The following is a 22,163-nucleotide window of genomic DNA, read 5'->3' as shown; positions in this document are numbered from 1 at the left end:
GCAGCACTGCTTGTTATTTATTCATTTATACACTGAACATTTTTTTACGTACTGTTAAAATTTAGTATGATCAAAAATTAGGGTTGCAAAAAATTGTTTCAATTTTTATAGAACTGTTTTGTAATTTGTTTGTTACTTTAGCGATTATTTGTTATATAAATTATATGATCAGAAATATCCGGACACTTTCGGATTTATGCCCTTTTCTTTATTTCTCCAGAAAGACTATGTGAACTATTTTAGAACTTCACCCTTGTAAAAATTGAACTCGCATTTAATCGTGGTGATTCGGTCATGAGATTATTTAAGAATCAATCAGACCAATCAGAAATAATTGAAGAAGAAAATGAGTTAGCTAAATATCACAAAACTAATCAACACAGAAAGTTGATGAGGTAAAAGTTTTAACAACATTTTCTTTGTACTATACTAATATGGATTTTCGCAGAAATAGCCCACATATTCGTAAAAATATAAAATTAAGAAAAATATTCAAGTTTTTTACGTAAGAGTTTTGAATTTTGGATATATGCAGAGTTTTCAACCAAATTATGAAAAATGATTAACTGTCATTAAAATATTACATTAAGATTTGAAGTGAATTCTGTAAATATTCATAGAAATATGAGTATTTTTAGTAAATAAATGTTAACTACGCATGCGCAAAATAAGCAAATTTTTGTGATAATTTTTGCGTTTATACAGCAAATTATATAATTATTCAAGTTGAACATCATTAAGATGCAGGAAGATGACAGCATTGCAATGAATTGAATTTCAGCTGTTTTCAAAGAGAAATAGATGAGGAGGTTTCCATAAATTGTTATGTATTAAAACTTGAATTTTTGAAGAGGTATTCTAATATAAAGTACATGACATAAGTTACGATGAAGTAGACATCATAAATAAATGTAACATTATTCATTAATATTTACACTAGCATTTGATTGAAACATTACTCGTAACTTGATTTATAAAATGGTTTAAAATTATTGGCATTTTTATTCTTTGTTTATCCTGCACACACTAATATGAGGTGATCAAGCTATTTCTACTAATTCATGCTATTTCTACTAAAATGCATATTAGTTTTGTTCTCAGCAAATCAAAATGTTGCTAAAAGTGTGAAATCATTATCTGCTTTTTGTAAAATAAAGAGAAATGAAGAGTCAAAATCATTTTTTTTTCCGTCTTCGATTTTTTTGTCGATTTCCTAAACGCCTTTGTGGCCGAATCATGCAAGTTTTGAATAAAACTTGAGTTTAAGTGTATTTTTTACATGGTCGAAGCTCAAAGACAGTTCATACCACCATTCTGGAAGAATTTAGGAAAATGTGTAAATGTGAAAGTGTCATTGTTATGTGTAATGTAATTATTAAATGTGTAATGTGAAACATAGGCATTGTTAATTAGAAGCTATTTTAAAATAGGATATTAAAGTTATTTTAACCCCAAATTTGTTATTAATTTTTAAAAAGTTACATTTTTAAAAAATGTTTATATATTTTTGTTGACAAAATTGAACAACCTCTTTCCTCTAATAACGTCATTATATATATAAAAAAGAACTGCTTGTATGAACTTATATAATGTGCTTAAATATAAATTGTTACCACCCCATGTGTGACACCTGTGACATGTCCTCACCTGTGACATGACGAATATTTAACAAAATCAAAACCAGAATAACAAAAATGAAGCTATCAGAACGAAGTAAAAAGGTATGGTTTTATGTATGATGATTTTAAATATTTTTTTTTTCTTTATTATGGCTTTATGATGAACTATAGATGATAAGACTTGAAATGAGCATCTGAAAAAAAAGAAAACACTCCAAAAAATGGAGAACGGGACTGTAAAATCATAATTAGAAAGGCATTGCTTTATTGCACATTTTCTGTAGGGGAAAATCCACGGCAGGTTCTCCAGCTCTAATTATTGCATCGATTTCGTATGAAAGCTCATGACATCTATATACACCATCAAAAGTTTTCCTACTCGTCAGTTTCGAAGCAAAATCGAAAACTTCGTCACTTTATATTTTCCTAAGTAGTAAAGCCTCGTCTGTTAGCGTGTAGCTATTGTACCGGTATAAAAGAAAGAAAGAAAGAAAATGTTTGTTTCATATCAGTGTTTATGATTTCTAGTTACGGCATCAATGTTTATCTACCACATTTCTCTCAATATCTAGAGAAATTGCTAAATAAAAAATGGATAGAACTTTTAATCTCAACAACTGCAGCAGTTTTGCAATTAATTTTGTCAGCTTGAAATGTGGTTAACTAATCAGAATGCTCTGTCATTATTGCTCAAATAGGATTTAAAATAATACTAGTCATCTTTGACGACTCGTTGCTCGCCCATTATTTTTATATATCTAAAATAATTGGCAAAATCAAAGAAACATTCTCTCAGTTGCAATTACGGGTCCGATTCCACCGATTTTTATTTTATACCAAATTTATACTACAAGTAAATATAAGAAGGTAAATGAATTTCAAATCAAATACCTGATAGTCTTCTTTAACCACTTTATTCTGTGACAGCGTTTGTTTGCGGCAACTATTAAAATATCTCATGTGCCGCCTTTTATTTCATATGAAACCGTATGACTGCTAGATACATCATTAAGAGTCATCTGCTTATCCACCTTCAAAGCTATATATATTATAAAATAAATGCAGCGAACGGCGTCTAAAACATATCTGTCCAGCTCTCATTTAAACAGAAAACTCGCTTCTTTTTTTTTATTATTATTTTAGAGACAGGCTACCAAACGCCTGGCCTGTTTGCATATTTTAATTCTGCCTTGTTTTGATTGGACTTTTTATGAAATCATTAGAGATTCATTAATGTGTTTGTATTTGTGAAAATTTTAACAGTATTTATAATGATTCATTATTTTTTAGCTTAAGCATGTTGATAATATGTTGAAAATGATCGGATGAAAAATCGTGGCAAAAAGATAAAGACGTGAAATGACTAGGGAATGGTATAGATATTTTTTAATTTCATATCCTTTCTTGTGATAAACACTAAAATCTAGTGTTTATCAATTGAACGAGTGTTGATTGGTTACTTTGGCTTCTGTGCGTGAGCCTATCTTCTGTTCTATAAATATAGTTTTTTTAATACATCTATCGCCTTTTCTTGCTTTGCTCAGCGATGTTGCCACTACTTTTCATCCTATTTTTGTTTTTCCAATAATTTATACCATGTATTTTAATTAATTCAAATGTTTATCTCCATTTCTCTCGTTTCCTGCATGCCTAATTTCCTGTGTGTTGCACGTTTAATTGCACCTCTGCCTGCACATCTGCTTGTTCCTGTGTCTAGCAACAAGAAGAAAGAGCAAGAGTAGGTAGAACTTCTTCTGTAAGAAAAGTAAGAAGAGATGATATATTTTAAGTGTGCCCTCCTCCTACAGGTCTAGATCTGCTGCTGCTAGCAATAGTTATTTGCTTGTCTTGATATTCATTTCAATGATATATTTCCTTCTCTTTGCCTATCTTAAATTTATATAACATTCGGTTGAAATATAGTTTAAACATGTCAAACTCAGAGGTCGGCAAGGGTAAATGAACAGGAATTGCATTTGTGTAGAATAAAAAAGAAACAATTTCATTTAGAACAACGTGGCGTTAAAAAAAAGCATCGGTGACTGTAAATATATTAATTTTTCCTGACATTAGACCTAATTTTTTGTTAGATTTTGAAATATTAGATTTGAGAAATCCTCCGTGCTTGTCTGGACGTTACATTAGTCATGATAACCTGGAAATATCGTTTATACGGGGCGCTGTATGGTTTGATGAAAGCAGGATCACCATAGCTGTCTGTTTTAATTATCTTTATTTCTGCAATCAAACTTTACAGTAGTAGATAGAGACTACTAATCTACTAACTACTACTCATTGACTTACTAATCATATGCTTAACTACTAATTGTTTTCAAACTTGATGTGAAGCGACCGTAGAGGATTCTCTGGAGGATTATTTTTTTATATTTCTGAATGACTATTCGTACTGATTCCATTGTGAGCATGATTTCTTCATAAACAATTAAGTGGATTTTTAACATATTAGTTAGTTCACAGCAATTTACAAACTCAATTTCGTATTTACAGAACACATATCTTTCAAATGGCATCTGAATCAGTCAATCAAGTAGCATTCATATTTTAAATTTAAGTTTCAAAATCTTAAATTTTTTCTCGCATTTTAGACAATTTATATTTTTACTTGAGTTTGATATCTAACTTAATGCAATTTAAGATTAAATAAAATAATTTTAAGGTATTCATTTTTTACAGAAAATTGTATCGCGAAATACTCGTTTGGATTGATGGTTTTGTGAATCTCGAGTTAGACACGTTTAAAGCATATTTCAGTTGTTAAAGCTTCAGTTATTAGCAGCTTTTGTTGCATGTTGTAAGCTACCGCAAAATATAGTGAGTTTAGTAAATTATTTTGAGAAGAATAAGGGAAATGTTATTCAGATATTATTCAAAATATACCTGCTGACCTCTAAAAAATGCAATTTTCTCTCTCTCTCTCTCTTTTTAATATCTGACATAGTGATTCTAAATTTTTTCGATTCTTGGTGCCTATGCTGTATCTTGCTTTTTCGAAAATGCCTGTGTAAAAATTCAGTACGCACTTTTTTTTCGTAAGATAATTGATTCTTTTTCTATAGATTTAATAAATAAATTAAATAATTTATTGTGCTAATTTTAATTGATATAATGATCCATCGAGTCTGTAGATCAGTTCGCATTTTCTCAAACCGTGCTTGACATTATAGTTTATGGAATCTGATTAGAATTGTGAACAAAATTATGAATCTGAATATTAATTCCTCCGAAAAATTGTAACCACTAACCATGAGCCTAAAATACCATCAGAGCCGAGACCTGAAGTCTTGAACTTAAAAAGACACCATACGTGTAGAAAAAAAAATATATCGTGCTTTTTTAATAGCGATTTTATTTTAGATTTAGAAATTTTATTTATTATTAAATTTTATTTTTTAAAGAAAGAAAAAAAAATAGATGATGGTAATGATATATTTTTATTTCTCTATCCAGAAAAATTATTAGTTTCATTAGGAAATTTATCTCCATTTTATGATTTGACTAAATGTTTTATTTTCAACTAACTCTAAAACAAAAAAAAAAAAAACATTTTCCTTACTGAAATAATGAATGAATTTTCTACCTTAATTATTTTTCGTAACTCATTTGAAGAAATTAAATATACTGAAAAATTTGCTAGAAAGCGCTTTAATTCAAATTGTATTGCAATTGTTTCATATTATGCTTTGTTTGGTCCGATATTATGTATATGTATCAGAATTAAACGGGAATAAAAGCAGCGGTAGTGGTCTCTCCAAAATTTTCTCGCATAATCTCTAATAAGGGTGTTATCTCTGGGAACGTCTTGCATGCCATTGGTATGTAATGGTTACGAAATAGTAAGTTTTGGCGTGAATTAAGCATTTTTACTGAATTTATCCTGTAATCTTTTACAAGGTTTTTTACGATTTATTCCTGGCATGCAGTTAATAATATCCAAAAATCAAATTTGTGTTTTAGACGCGTTTTTCCCAACAGATTGAAAAAAAAAATGTGACCCAAAATCATATACAAAAATGTGATATATTTAAATCATTGCGATATTTGAATGATCACGTTTACATACTTCTAAAAGTACTGACTGACAGACGTTCGACCCCTTTTTGGATTTGGCACAAAATGTGGTGAATGTATACAATATAGATGTTAAGTCTGTTAACCGATTTTTATCCATCTAGCTCTCATCGTTTTGTAGTTATTGTGTTGACTTACATTCAAACAGCCGGACAGATAGATTTTGCACAAAATTTGATACAAATCTACACATTTGGTGCAAAGAAAATATACCAAATTTCATTTGTCTAGCTCAAAGTGTTTTGGAATTTTCTTTGTCACAAACAGTCAAACATTTTTTAAATAAATGTTTTTCGACAAGTTAGATTTTTTTTATGTTTAGACTTAGGGAATCGAAACTTAAAATTCGTCAAAATCTCGAGTTCGAATTTTTCACGATTAATGAACTTTCTCTGTATTTCGTATACGAAAAAATAAAAAATTACATTCTATGTTGTACCGAATAAACAGACAGGAAAAAAGCGGCTGCATATAGCATTGTCATTCATTTCTGAACCATGTTTAAAGCTTCTAAATGGTAGTTTAAAATCGATTGTGAAATTTGACCGAACAAACAATCAGAGCAGAAAGCAAATGAATAAAAACGTGTTAAAAATCAACAGTGAGATCTCGATGAGATTCTTCCAACTGCAGGTTTTGAAGTCAGATCGCTTCTAACTTCCTTCTGGTAAATGAAAATGATAAGCAACCCACGAATGGAGCTTGAGAGATACCGGTACTAAAATTCAGCTTTGAGTTGCTTATTATTGTTGCATACTAACTCTAATAAAAACAGTTGCTTTTATTCATCCGTTTATTACGCTTGCTTATTTTTAAAGTGTATCATTTGGAACTTTTAAATGTGCATGATGATACAACTGCTTATATCCCCCCCCCACACACACACACTAACTCCATTAAATATTTAAGTTCAGTTGTAGTTTTATAGCAAGCGTTAAAAAATACTGCAAATTCTTCTACTCATTATTAAATTATTTTTCTTCGTTCTTTGGCCCTCATTCTTGAAATAATTCAATACTTTTTTTTCTTTACTGTGAACGAATAGGATTTCCTACTATGAAAATTAAAAATGACATTTTTAATTCTTATTTTTCTTTACCAAACAAACATAATGCCTATCTAACATGTGGCCAACAATAATTAAAGACAACTGAAGTTGAAGAAACTTCAAAATGTGTAAGCAACTGCAATGCTTGTGAATGAAATCTAGACTGGGAACCAAGCTCCGTAAAATCAAAAACTTTCATTTCTATTCAACAGCGTCTTTTATTTCTGAAAGCACTTGAGTGGAACACAATAACACTTTATCTCTTGTTACAATTCTTTATTCATGAATGGGGTACCTTAGCATTTTAATGCGCTCTTAATTGTGTGGATATTTAACTAAACGTTTAAATATACTAAACAGAAGATTTTTTTTAATTATATTTTATCTGATTCATTAAATAATTTTTCTTGTTGAATGACATATTTTGCATTTATTGTGTTAAAAAAAATTTGTTCCAATGCTTCAAATTTATCAAAACGAATGAAATAACAGTAAAGAAATGCCCATGTTTATTGCAGCTAAGGATGCTTTTTCATTACTTCCCAATCTGTTCCAAAAGCATTGATTAAAATATACATTAGAAATCCTTATTAGCATCTGCAAAAGGAATATTTTCATTTTCACTCTCCTGCATACGATGAGAAATGACTGAAATCGGCTAAAAATTTAGCATCGACACTTTGGAATTTCTCCATGTTTTAGAAGGACATCTTTCAGTATGTGAACCTAATATATACAGGTTGTTCCTGAATTCATGGGCCAAACTTTGAGGGTAGGTAAAATACATGTAAATAAGCATTTTTTTATTTAGAAATATGGGATCGCAGATGAAAAGCAGAAAAAAGAAGAAAGAAAGAAAGGCTGAGGCGGGAGTTTAGAAATGTAGCTTAAATTAATTTTTGGGAAGAAAAGAATTTAATAGTTATGGAGATAACTTCCTTTATAAAACCGTCTGAAAAACAATTTTATTGAGATTAAATGACATTACGCTTGCTCTAAACATCTCTCTTCCATCTTTGCATGATGGAACAATTTACGCTCTCAGAAAGAGCACAAATGCATCTTATGATGGATGCGAATTTTAATGAAGAGAGGCGTTACGGTTGTACCGAGAATGCTTCTCCAATAGGACAATACTTGATCTCAAAATTTTTACACGTTTACACCACCAGCTTTGTAAGAGTGTTTCATATCATGTCAAGAAACTGGATGTGAGCCCTTCGGTGCTTTGCATTTCTTGTTATTTCTACTTATACTTTTCATTTTTGATTCCATATTGCTATACAAAAAATGCTTTTTTATATGCATTTTATATACTCTTAAAGTCTGGCCTATGAATTCAGGGACACCCTATATATATATATATATATATATATAATATAGTGTGTGTGTGTGTGTATTATGTAGACATAACACCAAAATTGGAGATGTGTATCAAATTTTAGACGAAACCCATCTATGAGAATTCTATCTGACTTCCAACCGTGTAAATCTGAACTCAGTAAATGAGACACTGAATGAGCTAGATAAATGATATTTGGTATTTATCTGCATCAAATTTTGATGATATAAATCTGAATCAATTTTTGTGTTAAATCTATCCATTTAGCTTGATTCTTTATCAATCGATTTCTGTGAATAAGAATTCTACAGGCTGCAGTTTTAATATATGATCCATCCAAAATGTAGATTTTTTTTTTTTCAAATTTTGAACTGTATTCATTAATGAGTTGCCTTTTTGTCTGGCTCTGTGCTTGAAAATACAGCGGTTTAAAAATGAACTAAAATTGATATCTGATCTCACCGCCAAAATATATAAAATGTTGGGTCACTCTTCACCATTCTGCTCCATTAAATGCAGATGTGTGTTGTTGTTGAAAATAATATTTTAAACATGGTTGATTTTGTGCGTATGTTTAATTAAGTTTTTCCTATTCAAAATTATTGCTTGCTGTTCTGCTTACTAACTTCAATAATTTCAATTTAGAATGATATTAACCCTTTTCATTCGGGTGGTGACTAGGTGCATTATGTTGACGTTTTATTTATTTATTTAATTTTGGTTGTTAAAAATGCCTATAGAGTAGTAGGAAGATGCAAATGAATGAAACGGGAGAATTCAACTTAAAACAACTTAATACTTATCTATTTTTCGGAGCAATAAACAAGTCTTTGTATTAAGTGAATAATTATGCATCGAATTCCTTTTCCGAGTGCAAAGGGTTAATTATGTGCAGATGACTGTTTCTTTTATTCTTGGCATGGAGTGCATGGCCCAAAGAATATGAGCTTCCAACATATTGAAATATTATTTGTATTTTGCTATAATTAATTTTTTAATTTTATAAATAGTTTTTTTCTATACTAAATCTGAAATTTATTTTATAAATATTTTTTTATACTAAATCTGCATTTTATTTCCTAAAGATTTTATTTGATGTACTAAATCTTACCTATAAACTTTTCTAGCTGTGTATTTTTCATATTTCTCTTTACACTTATGTTGTTGAATGTGTTTAGTAAATATTGATGTTTGCAAGTGTTATGAAATGCAAAAGGAATTTTGGTATGTTGTAGAACTTTAAATCTCTTTAACTCTTTTTATTGCTGCTTCACTGGAGTGTGTATTACAGCAACTGGTAAAAATGTTTTTTCAATTTACTATCATTTCATGATGATAAAATTAATATTTTTAGATATTTAATTTATATTCATTTTTTATGTTTATAGTGTCTATTGCATTTCGAAAGTAACAAAATTCCTACCGAAATTACGTTTTTTTTAATTAGTTTTGAAAACAATCTGAATTTTCAAAAATTCAGAATCATTTGCAAAAATTCGCTTGTTGAACTACAGCTGCTATTTCCAAAATTAATGATTACGTTTTATGTAGTTGAATAGTTGAACGTTTGAACGTTTTAAGTTGTGAATTTAGTAGTTGAACGAACTTCGTAGTAGTTTATTAAATCACGGGTTGCAGTTAGGAAAAGGCAGTCGCTTTAATGTGAACGAACCCGAAATGGCGACTGCTTCAAAAATATATGACAGATTGAATGTTGAAACAAAATAACTGCTCTTAAAAGTGCTCAGTCTGAGGCAAGCATTTATTTTTATCCATAAGATCCCTCTAACGGGAGATCAATTTTGATGTGTAAATTTAAAAAAAATACTTCTTTTGTCATTTTAAAAGAATGGCAGAGTCTCAACAGTGGTACTAAGGGGAAGAAAGTCTATACTGATTAAGCAAATGGATTTAAAAGATGTTAAATAGCCTTCTCAAATTATTTAATCTTAAAAAATACAAATTCAACGAATTATAAAATATTAGGATGATATTAAAATTGTCAAGTGTGATTGGTTAAATTCCCATGTTTCATGGTTCACTGATTATTACTTAATTTATAAACGACGAATTCCTGCTTAAATAGTGTTTACAACAATAGTTAATTGCGATCAATAGGCCGTTTGATCTAGAATTATCAAATTTGACACAAGAATACTTCGGACGGTAGGAATGTGCGCCTCGGGACGATTTTTTTTTTTTTTTTTTTTTTGAAATTTTAATGAATTAAAACAAGATTGCGTCCATTTTCTGTGATAACTCCCGAAAATATTATTACACAAAACTGACTTTTACACTAATTTAAAATGTAGGAGTTGTCTTTTTTTTTAATGATATGCATTTAAATTGTCATACAAATTTTACCAAAATTTTATTTATTTTTATTTATTTATTTCTATTTATTTTATTTTATTTATTTATTATTTTATTTATTTATTGTATAATTTTCAATATTACATTTCCTTGCTGCAATAAAATTCAGACAGGTTTCATTATTTCATTGAATAAGTAAGTGAGGGGTTTCCCCATTGTTGAAAGCTAAGGAAGAAAGATTTTATTCAGAATGAGTCGCCTTTGACGACCATCTGATTCACGGAGGATATTGCTTATATTTCATTCCAGTTAAATCATTTAAATATATATCCATGTTTATGATTAAATTATCAGACATTAAAGCCTTGTTGTTTTAATAGTCTTACATATATTCTATTCATTGTGTACATGAACCTTTCTAATCTAATCTAGTCTCATATATCATAAAGTTATTAGAAACGTAAATGTATGGCTCATCTATCTTCTACATTTCACACTGCTGTATCTTTACTTTCTCATTCATCTTGTAAACTACGCATATGAAACGGAATCGTACTCTTTTAGCTTTCAACAATGGAAGAAAGTCACGCGATTAAATATATGATGAAACAATGAAAACGATTTGGATTTTAGAACAACAGTGTAATTTGTTATTGAAAATTTTAAAAAAGAAAATTTTTTTTATAAAGGCCGAAATTCAGGAAAATTTGCATGATTATTAAACTGATATCATTAAAAAAACAATTTTTGAAATTTTTAATCTGTATTTCCAGCGAACTAGCTGGAAATGCCGGCATTAATATCAGCATCAGTACGCTAGCTGGTATGCTGATGCTGATATTATAGCTAGAAAAATTATTGAAATCTGATTCACTAATGTAATATACGATAAAGATGAAACAAACACAAAGAGAAAGCATTCCAGTGATTGTCTTTAGTATCTAATTGCGTTTAAGAGAGCAATAGATTTTACACGTCCATTTTTAATTAGAGTGCATGTGCAGTTTTTATTTTACCAAAGTGTTAAATACAAAATAAAATGCGATTAATGATCAAAAAGGAATGGGAACGTATTGGTTACTCTTGAAATATTTTGTTCTCATGTGGCTACCATTAGCCACTGGCCAGTCCCCCCCCCCCCTCCCTCTCCCACTCTCCTATATGTTTGATACGTATTTTGGAAATCTTCACTCAAAACGCTTCCCTTTTTATCTTCGAGTTTTTTATTTAATTATTCTTTAGGCATAGCTGTTACATATGTCAAATGAGGCTCAGGAATTCATACCTTTGTTTTAATCTGTAACATCGTAATCTTTACTTTTTATAATTAAAGACATAAAATATATTTAATTTGTGCATTTGTTACTCTCGCAATGTTTCAAATGCATCCCCTAGATTTCATGCCACTCATCTGATACATGAATAAGATTTTTTGAAACTACCGTTAAATTGAAGGGAGTTTGCATTTTGGCCAGTTTTTAGACCGCCGTTCATGATTTCTGACTTTGACAATAGGTGCTTAAAAGTCGAAACTGCGTTAATCTCTATTTTTCAAGAATGGATAAATTAATTCTATGAAGATGCATAAAAATACGAAATATATTTTGAGGGGGAAACTCAAAATGCGAATCATCTGTCTGCGAGAACGTTAAAGAAAAAGATTCGTTTCATTCCTGGCTATGTAGATAAGCCTTTTCGCGCCAATTGTGGGGGTGTAAGTTAATCGGGGGGGGGGAGGATAGCGATCAGCAAATTCGTTATTTCTCAGGTATTTTTGGAGAATAGTTTTTCAAGGTTTCACAAATATCATGTAGAACTGCCTGCTGGATATTGACCACTCTAAGCTGAAGCACTGTTAAAAAGCATATATTATAGTAGCATATATATAGTATTTCTTAATAGTTAGTTATTTCTTATTGTTAGTAGCTATTATATTTCTGTAAAACAGCATCAGATTTCAAAAGAGCCTTCTGCTAATCGGGGAAAACAAAACGTCATAAATGGGTTCCTTTTTCTATTAAATACATCTTTAAATTATTAAATTTTACCCGAAACACGTGATATCCAAGGGACTTTCGGTATTACATTGGTTCGCTATATATCATTCGTATTTTTATAACTAAATTCATTTTTAGAAAAAGAAAAAAATTCTAAATTCTTTTCTTATTTTATAGATACGAATAGTTTATTTTCAATTCATACTTATTTCTTTTGTTTCAGTTGCTAGACGAAGATCACACTGGCCGCTCGTACAGAACAATCGACACCGGAGAAGCTGCAGCGAAAGAGACGCTGGCCATCGATCCCAATGGAAGCATCATCTGGACAAGTGAAAGCGACATGCCCGAGATCGTTGTAGAACCTCTAGAAGTTGATAAACCTCCCGTCTCCAAAAGTTTTAGTTCTAAGCTAAAGAAAGTATTCAATCCTATTTTATCAGCTTTAAAACTTATTGCAAAAGGAAGCTACATAGCTACTCTGATTGTCATGATGGTAAGTTGTATCAGCGTGTTACTTTGAATTGATAATTTTGAGCATTGAGTTAGTTGCTGATATCTGAGCCTTTCGAGTTAAATTTCATGTTAGAAATGATAAAAGTAATTTGTAAGTACTCATTAAGGCGATTTGTAGTGATAAAAATCCCCACATTAGCTATTAATTATAAAATTTGTCTCTAGGTTGAATATTTACGTTTCGGAATCACTGCATCTAAAACTATGCTAATGCTGTTGCCTTCTTGCAACTAAAAAGTGCGCTCACATTTTGAAGATTACTGAACTGCGCAACTTCTGATCCTTTTGAAAGAGAACAGTTCAAAGTTTGCATGGGGGCCGCAGTGGCCCTATGGTAAGATCTTGGCTTCGGAACTGGCGTGTTTTAGGTTCGAGACCCGATTAAACCAACCTGCCATCGAAGAATCGTCGTGTAAGCAGGTATGATTGATGCACGTTAAATCCGTCAAGGCCAAACGTCCTCCCGCTGATGTGGTTTGAAAGTTTGGAGAACGGATGCCAGCTCAGGTGTCGTCCTCGTCATCTGACCGCGGTTCAAAACCACGAGGTCCGTCCTAAAATAGCCCTTGTGTAGTAATTCTGAATGAGCGGACCATCGCGACAGCTATATTGGCGGAAACTGGTTGTGTCCTAAGGGTCATCACCGTCCATGGTACATTTCCCTAAGGAAGTGCGTCCTGTCAACAATGAAAGGCTTCCACCCTCGATGCCATCGATTGAGGCAGACTTTCGTATACCCTCAAGGGTGACGAGAACCAACCACCATACCGGAAGCTTCTCATCCTTAATTACGAGATGCCCATCCCCGAAGGATACAGGAGATGAATAGCAAACGCGATGCATATGAGCCGATCATTGTAGGAGAAACGCCGACGGTACGGAGAGAGAGACGAATAGGTATCCTGCAGCACAACAATGCTCGAATAACTTTGTATCCAGACAAGTCAAGATTTATTTCGAAACGAATCGCTGAAACGGGAGATCTCGCCCTAACCGGAGACCTTGCTCCTTCCGACTATCATTTGTTTCGATCGACGCCGCATTTTCTCTCTTATGAAGAAGTTTCAAAAATGAATAAATAAATTCATGGATCGCCTGAAAAGACTATCTATTTTTCGAGCTTGTATCTATCTTCAGTGCTCGCTATCGGGCAATTGCCAAAAAGGCCGGAAAAAAGTAGTAAAGGGTAACGGACAGTACTTTGAATCGTGAATAGGTAATCGTTTTTTAAGAAAAAAATCTCGAATTTAAAAAAATAATATTAATAATAATGGAAACAAAGTTCTATATCTAATAGTTTTACAAAAATTTCCTCCTACACTTTTAAGTAGTTATGTATTGGATATCAAATAAATTTATTGGATGAGTGTAAATGTTCTGCCCGTTTATATTACCCATAAAAAAGCAAATGAACGCAAAATGAACAGTACCTATTATTATGCATAGTACCCATTGCTATCTAAATTTACGAAACCATTGGCGACATGTGCTTTCGTCTAATGCATCCTCCCCATAAATTTGACAAACATTGCGACATCTTGCGGCTTTTTATAGAACTCGTATTACAAACAATGTCTTATATGCTCCTTCTCGCCTTTCGTGTTTCACCTTCTGAGATTTTTTTTTTTTTTTTTTGAGATGATTAACTTTGTGAGACACGATGCTTTTATATGTGAAGCATCCACACATTTGATAGGCTGACGATTTGCATCATTACAATGTCAAATATAACGTCAATTCCATTGCAAATTTTTATATCTAAAAACGGGTAGAACTTTTGCACTCACCCAGTATTTAAATTTTTGTGTATAATTTATATGAATATTTTTTAAGACATGAGTAGATATGACAGTGCTAGTCCCCCCCCCCAATGTCAATATGTGATCGTAAGTATGTTGCATTTTGATAGCTGTTCCGCATCATATAGAGATATTTTATATGCTCTCCCTTTCAGATCTTAACATAAAATTTTACTACGAATTCTTTTTGCTAAAAACATTTTGTTTCCATAGACATGGAGTATAACATATCATAGTTGGCTTACATTCGTGCTACTTCTGTGGTCTTGCATCATTTGGATGAGTCCAAATTCCCGATATGTTTGTTTACGGTCGTCTCCAGCTTTGGTGTTTTACGCCGAAGCACTTTTGCTACTGCAGTACATTTATGGACTCAACTTGACAGAAGAAGAACTATCTTCCAAAAATGTTGGGGAAATAGGATTAGTGAAATACGGTGATCTAACTTATCAGCCACTAACAATAAAGGTAATCATCCTTTAATTCTTTGTTAATCATTTTCTTTTAATATTCCAGGTGAGCTGTCTTACTGTGCATGCTTTATTGGTCTTTTTTATGAATAAGAAAATAATTAATTATTGTATCTAAAAAAGAGTAGACTGTTCATACCACTGCAACCAATCTAAACTTCCTACTCCGTTTAAATAAACAGAATAAGATTTTTAATGCACTTTCATTGCATAAATTTAGTTACAATTTTCATAAATACTTTGTTTTCCTATACGAATGAATGGATTGTGTTTATTATTTCAGGTCCTGTACACCGTCATGTTCTGGATCACGATGCGTCAATTCTTCGAGGAGAGGCAGCAGACGAGCGAGAGAAACATCGCAGAAGGTCTGACGTTGGAACCTTTTAACATTTCTTATAACACTGCAACCCCTGCATGTCCCAGACCATGTATGTGTGCGTGGATACGAACTCTCCTTTACAAACTTCTTTCCAATTGCACATGAATCATAACAAACATTTTATCTACCGCTTGCTGTTGACTCAACAGATCACTAGCCTTCCTCAGTGGGGTCTCTGTCCCCGCCGAACCTATCTGCCTTTTCTTTGATCACCTTAGAGACCCTCGTACCATGCCTTTATGGCTAATGAGGAAAGTAAATCCACTGACTATCGAGGTGATCATGGTTATCTTTCAAATATATGGAAATAAAATCTTTTTTCTGTTTTCGGTTTGAAATCCGTTTTGCGAGATATTAGGATTTTGTGATTAGATGGTTAGCAAGTGATTAAATTACTAAAATAAAACCTCGCTTAGATAAATGAAACTCTCGCATTGTTTTTTAATTTAAAAAAATTTAGCTTGGAGATCTATGGATCATAAATAGACAGAGTTAGCAACATTCGAATTCTTAAATACTACATAAATTTTATAGAATTAGGAGAAAATAAGTCGACAAATCATATATAATTCTTTCATTGCTTGAAATCGTCAGTAGAAAAACAATATAACTGAAAGTTCAGATGCCAAAATCTTAAGCTGTTTATAATGAATTATTAAAATTGTCATGGAAATAAATAAATAATCGAATTCGATCGGAATATATCTTATTCTTGTGCATCATTATGTCCATATTAATTTTCCCATTCGTACTGTTATATCAAGGCATGCGTAGTTGGCACTGAGGGAAACCAAGAAAAGGCAAAGATATAGGCAATCTATATTAGCCACAGACCTTTGTTTCCAATGATTGTTTCTAAACTAAAACTTTCATCTTTTAATAAGATCATGGATTTTTTCTTAACCGGCCGCCATCGGAAAATTAATACGGACCGTAGCCCTCCATGTAATATATACTTGTGTACCATAGAAATATGTAATGAATTGGGAAATGGGCATCCTCTAATAGAATGTTAAAGGTCATTTGCTAATGACTCTCGCGCAAGCACTACAGTATTGAACAGACCGATGATCTCTCGTTATGACATAAAATCACGAGATCTTTGTGTTGCTTCTGAACTGGATGATGAAACTAACTAATCTAAAATTATTTTCTTGATTTACCGTTTCTTTGTTAAATTTCATTGCGTTAGATAAAAATATATTAATAAAAGCTTTAAAATTATGTAAACAGCTTCAGTTTCCACTTCGGTTTTGATGGAACACTTGTGCTGTAATATTTTCCTAAAGGATAATTGTAAGTTCTTTTCTTTCTAATTTGCGTTTTTCCGTTAGATGAAAAGCATACGATTATCCTACAATTATTTTCTGTGCACTTTTTCATTAATTCATAAACATTTATAGAAAATGAAATACGGATATGTGCTTATAATTATAATCGGCTTTAATTTTAAATTTTATTATTATTAAATAAGATATATATTTAATAATAATAAAATGTATATATATTTTCATGAATAAAATTTGATAACCAATCCTTCAAAATCAAAATATACAAAAGTTGCTGGTTCCAAATTATTGCGAAAATCCACATTTTACTTGCAAGAACTTACTAATGGGGTTACTATAAATAAACATTGACAAAAATTTCAATTTTTTGGTAAAAACAAAATCAAAATCTGTGAGTAGGCTTACGGTAGATAAAGTGTTAATTTTGCTTTTCTATCTCTTGCCTTGCACATTCTTGAAATATTTCTTAATTCCTTCTGTTAATATCTAAATTAATTACTGATTTACATTTTATGATTGAATTCTTTGCTTTTGATTCTTTTATTATATGATTTTGCATCCTGTTTATTTTAATGCAAGTTTTTTCCTCACCGTTATGCATTTTATAAATAATAATATTATATTTCTTCGTTCAAAATTATCATTTTGAGTTTTCTAATTACTTAATTTAAAGTTTTTGGAAATAAGAATTTCATCAAAGAAATTTGCCAAAAACTTGTTTATATGACTACTATGACAAAAGCACACTATTCATATAAACATTTCGTTCTCAAAATTTCATGAAAGCATCTATCAATTGAAAATTAGTTAATTAATATGTTTTTTCCGTGTTAGGTTAATAGAAGTTTTTTAATTACATTCATTTAAAATCCTCATATTTAGAAGTCAGGATTGACAAAATACATTTTGATTTGTGTATATGTATTTTATTGTAATATATTATAATATTTCTGCAACATATGGTATAAAATACTGTGTAAAATTAATAATACAGTATAAAATTTCTGCTCGCTAAAGTGCATCAGCTGTTTGCTCCTGTATTGTTTATAAAGAAATGAAAAATTCTATTGCAAACTTTCTTTAAAATGATCCATATTTTTTTTAATTATGTGGGGAAATATTGACTAAAGAATTTCTAAGGCACTTCTGACTTCTAAGAGGAATAACACTGTAAAATCAAAGAATGTGATGTTACGATTTCTTGACAAAATATGCTTGTATGTGCTGTCTTTTGTCTAAGTGCATACTTAGACATACCCATACTTTTTTCTTCTAATAAGAAACATGATTTATTTTAAAGTCAAATATGCACACAGCGTATTTCACAGGGTATGTGAATTAAGTCCATTAATATACGAGATTTCCATTTGTAATGACAGGATTTGATAATGACAGATAGTATCATCATAATGGTCTCTATAAAGCTTGATCGCATTCTGTCTAATAAAGATGAATTTCTGTGTAGACAATTATCCTCCAGACCAAGATTTGACACATAATTGCAGTTACAAAATCAAATACGAAGTTTGATATATTGAAGTGAATGTGTTTTTGAGTTTTCCATGTATAAATGCTTCTGAAAGAACAGACCGACAAATGTTCACACCCTTGTTGGATTTGGCTCAAAATTTAATAGATGTTTACTTTATAGCTGTTAAATCTGTGTGTGAGATTTTATCCCTTTAAGCTATCTTTCTTTTGTAGTAAATGTTAACTTATATTTGAGCAGCTGGAAAAACAGATTTTAATCAAAATTTGGTAGAAATCTACGAATTTGGTCTAAAGACCAGATATGAAATTTCATTTGTCTAGATCAGATTGTTTTTTAGTTATCTTTGTCACAGACGGATGGATAAGTGTTTTCCAAAAATGTGTTTTTCGAACTAAGGAACATCTGAAATGTAGTAGGTTCTTCAAAATCTCGATTTCGAATTTTTTGCTGATTACAAGATTTTCTCTGTTCTTCATATACGAGAAAATAAAAACTATCGATGTATCCAATTTTAACAAAAATACTAACCAAAAATACAATACTAACCATATTTGTCAGCACATTATGTCATTACAAAAAGTTTATGAAATGACAGCAAAATCTTTTTTTTTATGGAATGAAAATTAATGTTATTATGTAGTATTAGAATTTTTCAACCAAGGCTAACAATTCATCCGTTGTCTTTAAGTGGTTAATCACAAAATTTTGAAATTTATAGCAACATTACTTGTCTTAACATGCTTGAGTAGAATATTTCATACAGATCCAGATTTAATTTTAATGCTTGCTTTGCCCAAGATGTGAAGAAAGCAGTTTTGATATGTGTTACTGCTAAAAATATTTTGCTGAAATATAATAAGTAGTTTCTTGACAAATAGTTCCATAAAATGTGCTCTAAATAAAGGAAGAGTATTTTTTTTTTCAAAACATATATGAAACTTCTATTGTTCTGCTTAAGAGATGAATTTAAAGCGTCCCCCTCCCCCCTCGAGCAAAAAAAAAAAAAAAAAGAACTTTATTATTGAAGAATTATTTAAGAAATTTAAAAGATTGAGTTATCAAAATGCTTTTTGCCCATTAAATTAATTGTAATTTTATTTTTAGACTAATGCTAGCTTACTTTTAATCTTTATATGGTTTATGATTTATTTTATACTTACTAGTAATTAGCATAAGAATTTAATTAGATATATACTAAAAATGTTTTTAAAATTTGTCGAGTGTGTCTACTAAATTTTAATTTCAATTGGAAATGTTTGTGTAAAGTCAGTTTTCTCCCTATATTTCTCTCTCTTTCCCTTTTCGGCCTTTCATTTTTTTTTCCAAAATTTGGGGCTGAAAAAAAGGGGGTGGGATGGAGCGTGGAAATAAAATGCATTGTTGGACAATATATTTTATGAAAATTGTATTGTAATTTTGACAATTTTGTGACAATTTTTAAGTATTAAAATCTTTCGCTTGTGTTCGAGATTAATCCATTGGTGTATTTTAAATAAGATAAGTAAAATCAATTTTTTTACAGTAATAACAGTAGCTTTAAGAATTTCATTCACTTCACTGAGTGATATGACAATAAAGTTAAGATGAATGTCCTGTGTTTATTCTTAGGAAATGACGACTTACAGGAATTGGCCTTTTGCATCTTTAGATGCAGATACTGTCTTTGGATAAAACATTTTATATATCTATGTGCTATACCAACATATTAAAGTGTTATTTGCAGAATTTCTCAATTCAGTAGGCATCTGTGTACATTTCAGAATGTTCTTTTTGTTCTAGAGATTATAAAAATTTGCAAGAATTTATTATTTTTCGTAAGATAGATATGGTGTTTTCTATTGATTTAATTTCAAATGCTCATTTTTAGTTTATTTCATATAATTTAATAAATGCAGTAATTTACTGATTTTTTCAATGATTAAAACTGTACTTCTTAGGAATTCGTCATTAAAAATCAAATTGCCAATCTTGATGAGCTGATAAAATTTATCTGATAAGATTTCATATATGATGTATGAAGTTAGATGATGAAATTTCAAACCATTCTTTTCATCTATTGAAAATCCAACCAATAGTTTTACAAATTTTGCTGACACACTCACAAAATGCAGATTTTCTTTGAAAGTATAACTGCCATTAAATATTTGAACTATGAGTTAAAAAAAAAAAAGGAAATTAATTAACCTGGTGTCACCTTTATCATAACCAATTGGCAGTCTCATAAAATGCCTACTTTCAGACCTCAAGGTCCTGCAAGTGAATTGAGTGTCTTTTTTCTTCTTCTTGATGATATATCAAATCTGCAGTGAAAAAAATTTTGAATTTTGGCTAATCAATTTAAAAAACGATTTTAAAATTCAATATTTTATTCGATTTTGTTTTTAAAAAATTCAATTTTTAAATATATTAAGAGAAATTATTTGCATTTCTTTCTTTTCCTTGAGACTTGTTTGCATTCTAATATTAAAAATGTAAAAATATGTTTTTCAGGGTCCTGTCATTTAAAAGAAAATTTGAATTGAAGGGATTGTACAATATTTGTAAATAATATTTTTATCAAAAAGTATTTAAATTGGTGTTTAAAAATTGATTAAAAACAGTTAAATATTTGTGGGAAACTGTGGAATTAGTTTGAATCTTAATCTAATTAGGAAAAATAATTTTAGAATTTCAATTTTAAAACTTTTTTACAGTTAAAATTAAAGCAAAAATTCTTGACAACATCATTATTTGTCCTTGAACTGCAAATAGGGTTTTGTCCGCTGGTCCTGTACCTGTTTTAGTAGAGCGAGCTAAGTCTATATGCCAAAAACTTTTCTTAGAAAAATATCACCAGCATGTTACCAGGCGGTTAATCTCTTGTGGTCAGATGAAAGCACACTATTGCGCTAGAAAACAACGTATCCTTAGTTTTATGCATGTGAAGCTCATCTTACGTCTATCAGAAAAGCTAAATATTGAATCATCATCAACGAAACATCGAATATATTTTGTGTATTTCTTACAAAACATAAGAAATATCAATGACATATTAACTATTTATAATTAAAATTTTGATGGTCTTCTTCCTTGTAATCATAATAATTTTAAAATGAAATATTTCCTAATTCAAAATCATAATTTTTACGAATTGACATTCCCCTTTGAATTAGTAGACACACTGACATTCGTTTTTGTGTTTTTCTGTAAATTGTTAATTCATTGCTTTTTTTCGTTTTTAGCTATCAAAAGACACTTCAGCATTGTACCGTCAGTGACGTCACCAAATCCATATATCCGTGTGGTGGCAGAAACAATATCAAATCTTTTAACAAAATATTGGATATGGATTGCTGCAACGATGCTAATGGTCATTTCTCTTGGAGGCCAAGTTGTTGTGGTGTACCGCATTGTTTACATGTTCCTGTTTTTATTTTTTATTTTAATGTTCCAAGTAAATATAAATTTCCCCTTTATAATTTTTGAAAATAAGTAAGATGAAATTTCATTGATGATAAAGAATTTTTGTGATCAATTAACTAAGCAGAAAATTCAGTTCAATTAAGCAGAAAAAAAAAAAAGATAAATATTGTTATACTACTGTACAGTTTTTAACTTTAAAATGCTGTAAATTATTTAAAATATCTTTGCTTTGAAAAAAAAAAGTTTTAGTATAAAATATTTAATTAAATAAGTAATTAATTTTAATTGATTAAAATTTCATTTTGATTTTCAAACTACATTTTATAATTATTTTCTTATTATGTATGTCTTATATTAATTTACGTCAGTTTGCACTAATTTTGCTTTTAAAAAATGGGAGAGCAA

The 22,163-nt window shown here is 30.3% G+C and overlaps 1 protein-coding gene across 7 annotated transcripts in view; it reads left to right on the top strand.

The window, feature by feature from the left end:
- LOC129971451 (piezo-type mechanosensitive ion channel component 2-like) overlaps positions 1-22,163 on the top strand; it is a 171,791-nt gene that overhangs the window by 89,371 nt on the left and 60,257 nt on the right. For 3 of the 7 annotated variants that reach the window (XM_056085222.1, XM_056085228.1, XM_056085224.1), the window contains exons 8-12: positions 3,337-3,384; positions 12,632-12,904; positions 14,937-15,191; positions 15,477-15,624; positions 21,578-21,789. In XM_056085222.1, the coding sequence (XP_055941197.1) occupies positions 3,337-3,384; positions 12,632-12,904; positions 14,937-15,191; positions 15,477-15,624; positions 21,578-21,789 (936 nt within the window). The remainder of the gene's footprint in view (positions 1-3,336; positions 3,385-12,631; positions 12,905-14,936; positions 15,192-15,476; positions 15,625-21,577; positions 21,790-22,163) is intronic. The other 4 variants (XM_056085227.1, XM_056085229.1, XM_056085225.1 and 1 more) reach the window with 3 other exon arrangements.

Source organism: Argiope bruennichi, chromosome 6 (genome assembly GCF_947563725.1).
Source record: "Argiope bruennichi chromosome 6, qqArgBrue1.1, whole genome shotgun sequence".
NCBI classification, from domain to species: domain Eukaryota; kingdom Metazoa; phylum Arthropoda; class Arachnida; order Araneae; family Araneidae; genus Argiope; species Argiope bruennichi.
This window is presented reverse-complemented; position numbering and strand designations above follow the sequence as displayed.